A 6,718-nucleotide genomic window follows, 5' to 3' on the forward strand; every position below is an offset into this window, starting at 1 on the left:
TTCCTAGCAATCCATTACCCTAATGGATAGTATATTTTTTAATATGGCAACAAAAGATACATTGGTTGTGCATACAGGTACACTTTTTTAATTGATAATGTAAAAAATTGTAAATGAAGTACACAGAAGAAACAAAATAAGAGAACGGAGAGGAAGAAGGGCATACATCAAGTAGGGGACATAGAAGGTTTTGAATATTTGGTATCACATGAGCAACTCTCAAAAAACTCCCAGCACAGAGCGGTGGAATGAATTACTTAAGCCTTTTCCCACTTGAGGGGCTTCACCACTTCCCATGTGAAATCAGGATCCTCTCTGCCAAAGTGTCCATATGCAGCAGTCTTCAAGAATCTGCCATTCCCACCCCTCTTCAGATCAAGGTTGATGGAAATCATACCAGGCCTGAAGTCAAAGTTCTCCTTCACAATCTTCAGGATCTCCTTGTCAGGAATCTTCCCAGTTCCATGGGTATCAACGAAAACAGACAGAGGCTCAGGCACACCGATAGCATAAGACACTTGCACAATGCATCTCCTGGCAAGTCCACTGGCCACAATGCTCTTAGCAGCCTGCCTCACAATGTAAGCACCACTCCTATCAACCTTGGTGGGGTCCTTTCCAGAGAAGGCACCACCGCCATGAGCACCCCATCCTCCATAGGTGTCAATGATGATCTTCCTCCCGGTCAGACCGGCATCACCATGAGGACCACCAATCACAAAACGGCCAGAGGGGTTCAAGTGGAAGATGGTCTTCTCATCAAGGTACTTCTCGGGAATCACAGGCTTTATCACGTGCTCCTTCAGATCAGCAGCAATTTCATCGTTGGTCACAGTCTCATCATGTTGTGTGGAGATGAGCACAGTGTGGACACGTACTGGAACCATGGCACCCTTGTCATTGTAGTACTCAACAGTGACTTGGGTCTTGCCATCAGGCCTGAGCCAAGGGCAGGTACCGTTCTTGCGAACATCAGTGAGACGAGCCCCAAGTTTGGTTGCAAGGACGTGGCTCAACGGCATCAATTCAGGGGTCTCGTCGGTGGCATAGCCAAACATGTGACCCTGGTCGCCGGCACCGATTTCTTCAGGCCTTTTGGTGAGATGGCCATGCACACCCTGGGCAATATCAGGACTCTGCTGCTCGATGTTGACAAGGACCTTGCAGTTGTCGGCATCAAGTCCCACATCGTCTGAGATGAAGCCGATGTTCCTGCAGGTGTCACGCACGATCTTCTCGTAGTCAACGTTGGCCTTGGTGGTGATTTCTCCGAAGACCATGACCAGGTTGGTTTTGGTGCATGTCTCACAAGCAACCTTGCTCTCTGGATCTTGCTCAAGGCAGGCGTCAAGAACAGCATCGGAGATTTGGTCGCAGAGCTTGTCCGGGTGTCCCTCGTTCACGGACTCGGAGGTAAACAGAAATGTCTCTGCCATCTTTCAACTTTTGAACCTGCAAACACACGCATATACCAAAAATGGAATTAGTACCTAAGGGGATAGAAACTCACAAAAGGGATTTAGTTATACACAGGCCTCGAATTCAGACAGAAAAATTGAAAACAAGAGTGCCATTTTCTAACCATAAACAAAAACGCGTTGGGTTTAAATTGATTCCTCCTAAGGAATATATTAGAAACAACGAAAAAGAACTACAAACAAGCAAGTACAATTACAAAATTCGCTAAACCCCCCATCACAGAGCCATATATCAGCACAAGGTCAATCTTAATTGTAAACTCAAAATCCCAAATTAAATGTTTTTTTTTTCATAGCTTAAATGTAAAAAGGCCATTTGTATAGATTCAGATTAGATTTGAAGGAAGTATAGTTCACATTCATCTAAACCCGTTTGGGGAAGGATAATCCTAGATCAACCCAGTGAAGGAAAAAACAGAAGCAAACAACCAAGATGTTCAAGATCCGAAATTGAAGCAATAGGTTAAGAAAAACAAGGTTACAACGTAGGGAAGGAAGAGTACCTTGGGAGGTAGAACAACGGAGAAATTTAGGTCGAGGGTTAAGGTGGCCTTGATCTGATGTCAAGTGCTGCGAGTTCTAACCGCGAGCATTGAGTTGGTATTTATAGAGAAAACGGGGTGGCTGGGGTGATTTAATGACGGAAATGCCCCTAAGTAACAAGATTAGATTGCGGGTTAGGTTCATCCTTTGCTGGCATTTCAATCCACCACTCTGATTGCGGAGTCAAATGAATCTCAACCGTTGACTGGACGGAGATGAGTCTCCGGGAGACAAGGATTTTCAAATCTTTTTATTGTAGTGTCTTCATCTTTACATGATCTGATGCAACTTGTGTGCTTGTTTTTCAATTATACAGAAAAGGTAATAAATATTAGCATTCATTAATGAAAAATAATGAGATTTAAGATTAATTAATAGTTTTTTCATTAGATTGATCCGTGAGATTAAGAATGTAGTAAGTGTTGGTACCTCTACCATTACCAACCCCACCCATTAGGGTTGGCCAAATTCAATCTGATTTTGACTTTCACCATTGTGGCATTGCATTGCATGCCATGTGTTTGTGCTTTTGACTCTGATTCTCTCATTCAAATACCTACTCCTAATAACCTCAAGATTCTATGATAAGTAGTATTAGAAGCATTTAATTGCATAAATTAAGTTATGCAAATAAAATAATGAGTGTGGTTGGTAGGGAGAAGATCCATGCCTTGGATTTGAGTGTGGTTTGGTTACCCTACAAGCCAAACTTCAACAATGGTCAATGCATAGATATTTCTATAAGCCTTTTTTTTCTTTCATGCCTTGAAGTATGCTGCCTTCAAGCTTTTCTTTTAAAAAATATATATATTTCATAACCAAAACTTTTTCAAATTAACACATTGATAGAATCATTTTTCAATTTTTCAACTAAAACTAATCCACTTAGAGATATAATATAAGATACAAACTCTACCTAAATTTGATTTAATATAAGATGTATTTAAATGTTGTAAAAATTAAGAAATTAAAAAAGTATTATAAATACTAAAAATATTTGTTTTTTCATCCATGGAAATTTTACTGATTTGAATAATTTTTTCTTGTATAAAAAAAAAAAAATCTTTGGATAGAGAACAACAAATTTTATAGCTCCCACAATGCATGATTCACAACGCCAACAACATGCATTACATAATGAAGTGACACGAGTTTGGATGACTCATGAGTTATTGTAGTGGTATTGAGAAAATAAAATATTGCATATGAATATTAATAAGTTTCAACACTGAATTAATGTTTGACCATTGACTATTGATTTTTTTGACAGCACCATTGACTATTAGTTTTCAAACTATTTTGGTATTTTTCACATTACTCACAATCTATTGACTAAGGTTTCTCGAAGCATTGTTCAAAGATCAATTCACTATATGATATATTATAGTATGGTAAGATTTTTCCCATAATTTTATTATTAGTTGGCCCTAACACAAGCTTTTATGATAAACTCAATTTAAAGAAAATATTAATATGTTTCCTTAAAGTACCAGTTAAAAAAAATAAAAAATAAAAAACAAATTTTCTATGTAAAACATGGTCAATATATTTAATCACAAATACTACTTTATTTTTTAACACTTACTTTTTATTTATCAATTTATTCATCATGGTGCCACTTGTAAACAACTATTAATTTAATTAGTTGATTATATTTGGTTCATCTGTTCGCAATAAACAACATAATATTCTTTAATGAATCCTAATAATTTATTATTTAGATGTAACCATGAAAATAAAAATAAAAATAAATAATTAAAAATATAAAATATCTACCTCCCTCATGAGAATAAAAACAACCTAAAGCATGATAATATATTTTCCCTAAAAATAAAGATATTAATTAAAAATAGATTTTTAAGTATTTACTTTCATCTCATATTTTTTTAAATAAACGATAAAATGATAAAAAATATCGAATAAAAGTCTAATGTTACCTATTATCAACTTTCGTGAGAAGTTTCGAAAAGGATAGAATTGAACAGAAAATTGCCACCAATTGTGACCAATGTTTACCAAAGAGTGTGGTGTGGTGACACATCTTCTTCAAGAAAACCATAAATTCATTCTTATGTTATTATAATAATATAAAATATTTTAAAGTCCTGTTTGGTTTGCCATAATCAATTTTGTTTGTATTAGAAGAAAGTGATTAAGGAACACCACTAGGTTACACCCACGTCTAAGCACGCACAGAACTGAAAACAACTACATGTATATAACACGTGTTAATAAAGAGTAATTTTATATACTTTTCAAACATTTCTATTCATTTTCTTATTTATTAAAATGTTTAAATATTTTTATAAAATATAGTGACTTTAATTTTATTCCGATAATTTTTTTAGATTTCATCTTTCAAAAAATTACAGGGATTGTTAACTTTGTCTTTAACTTTGTCCTGTTTTTAATTTAGTTTATAGAGTTTATTTGTAGATTCATATTTTAAATGATAGAAAAATAGAAATTATTCAAATCATTTGAGTTTAATACAAATACCGCATCCGACATAAAATCCAATCAAATATTTAAATGTTTTGTAATTGCATAGACATTCATTGGTCATTGTTGTCTCTTATTCATTTTCAATCCCATGTGATGATTCTTCCACATAATTCCAAATTTTAAAAAATAAATATTGGAGAGCAAGAAATATTTTAAGAAATTAAAACTAAATAAATATTTTGTAGATTAACATCTCAAATTTTCAATGTTTTTAGTCCATCTAAATTAGTAAACTTTGATTTTGTCATATATATATATATATATATATATATATATATATATATATTTTTTTTTTCATTTTTAAGATAATTTTCATCAATTTTTGTGAGATATTGAATTCTAATTTTATTCCCTATAAAATATTTTTGTATTTTTGTTTTTCTAAAATTTAAAATATTTTAATTCTTAATTCTACTTTAAGACTAAAGATATTTAGTTTATGAATCTTAATTTTTTTTTTTATGATATCACACTTTTGATGTTATTTAACAGCATCTGAATAATTAACAATTTTGTTTAACATATAAACAGTTAGCTACTGCCATGTAATGTTAGATCAAAATTTCTTATTTTTAATTTTGAAGGTACTAAAAACAAAGAAATCTTTTCAGAGACTACAATAAAAACTCACTAATTTTATATTTTACAAAGACTAGAAATATATTTCAACTTTTAAGGACTAATTCTTCATATTAAAAAAACTAATTTAATTTAGTTAGTAAGTTAACTTTAACAAAAATTCAAAAATAATTATAATACTTTTGTTTTTTATATCAGCAGTATATAATACTCTGATACTGAAGAAAGTTGACATTGAATATAAATTTATAATAATTATTTTAGATTATATCAATGTAATTTTTAATTAATTAAAAATACAAAATATCTGCATCATAATTAAGATAAGTTTATAATTTACATTTTTTTCTGTTGAATACTTTCATAAGTTGATGTTAGTAACAAAGATGTATATGTTGGCATCACGTGTGTTTGAAATTGGTTTAAGATGTTCTAAGAAATATCTGCAAAGTTTCATAAATTCCTGTCTTTCTCTTTCTTTATTTTTATCTCTATATATTTAAAAAGATAAATTTTATTTAAAGCATCAAGTAAATATATCAGCTATAATTAATCACTCATAAAATTAGAGCGAATTGGTGATAACTTGCCAATAAATAACAAAAAAATATATTTATTCTCTAAATGTAAAGAGAAAAAAAAACATAAATTGATCCCTATCCCTTTAAACTTAAAAGATAAACTGATTTTTAAAAAAATACATTAATATGAAATTGATATTTAACTATTATAATTTAACGTTAAAATAATTTAAACATAATTGCGATAATTTTACCTATGTAAGTAAATATATTTTTCATTGTTTTAGACATTAAATTGGCACCCTTTTCATATATAAAAATATTATTATTATTATTATTATTATTATTATTATTATTATTATTATTATTATTATTATTATTATTATGATTTAACATGGGGATTGCATGGTTGGTGGGTGATTTTGATTGCGAGCATATGATCCACAAAAAGGGTTGGAAAACATCATAATCAAACACCCAAATCAAATCTAGTAGTCTAAAGACTTTTTGTTCTTGATTTAGATTATTATTTTTTTATTCTATTCCATTTTGAAAAGTGAGACCACTCAAATCAAAATGTTAGACTTTTTCAACTTTCTATGTATAATGTTTGAACAGAACCTATGCATATATAATAAACCTTTTACGCAGAACTGTAGAGCTATTTCTCCTTACTATTTTGTTTTTATGCATTATTACTATTACTATTATTATTATTATTATTATTATTATTATTAAGTTTAGCAGGTCCATCATTAGGGAGAATTCAAGGACAGAGCTCACTGAAATTGGACAAGAAGAAGCAGACATTAATAATTGTATTGTAATTATGTTGTTTATATGGTTATGGTTCACTCTCCTTTTTCCTAAAGGTTACGCATGTTCTGCCAAAAAATCTCTAATTTGCATTAATGTTCTGATTAAATATGTTGGTAGGTGAATGATGTTGATTATGTAATGTTTTTATTATATAGTTCTATTGTCATTTCTTTAATCATCTGAAGATAAACCATTGTTTTCAGTGCTGAGTATTTTAATCTCTACTACCTCTTGCAAATAGTGATCTGTTGTGACTTCAAAATTAAAGTTACA

The 6,718-nt window shown here is 31.0% G+C and overlaps 1 protein-coding gene across 1 annotated transcript; it reads right to left on the reverse strand.

Moving 5' to 3' along the window:
- LOC114177421 (S-adenosylmethionine synthase) lies at positions 1 to 2,100 on the reverse strand. The gene is made up of 2 exons (XM_028062753.1): positions 1,982 to 2,100; positions 1 to 1,452 (listed from the first exon to the last, which is right to left on the reverse strand). The coding sequence occupies exon 2, from the start codon at positions 1,434 to 1,436 to the stop codon at positions 258 to 260; it is 1,179 nt and encodes a 392-aa protein (XP_027918554.1). The 5' UTR covers positions 1,437 to 1,452; positions 1,982 to 2,100; the 3' UTR covers positions 1 to 257.
- Positions 2,101 to 6,718: the final 4,618 nt, after the last annotated feature.

This window comes from Vigna unguiculata, chromosome 3, assembly GCF_004118075.2.
Source record: "Vigna unguiculata cultivar IT97K-499-35 chromosome 3, ASM411807v1, whole genome shotgun sequence".
NCBI lineage: Eukaryota > Viridiplantae > Streptophyta > Magnoliopsida > Fabales > Fabaceae > Vigna > Vigna unguiculata.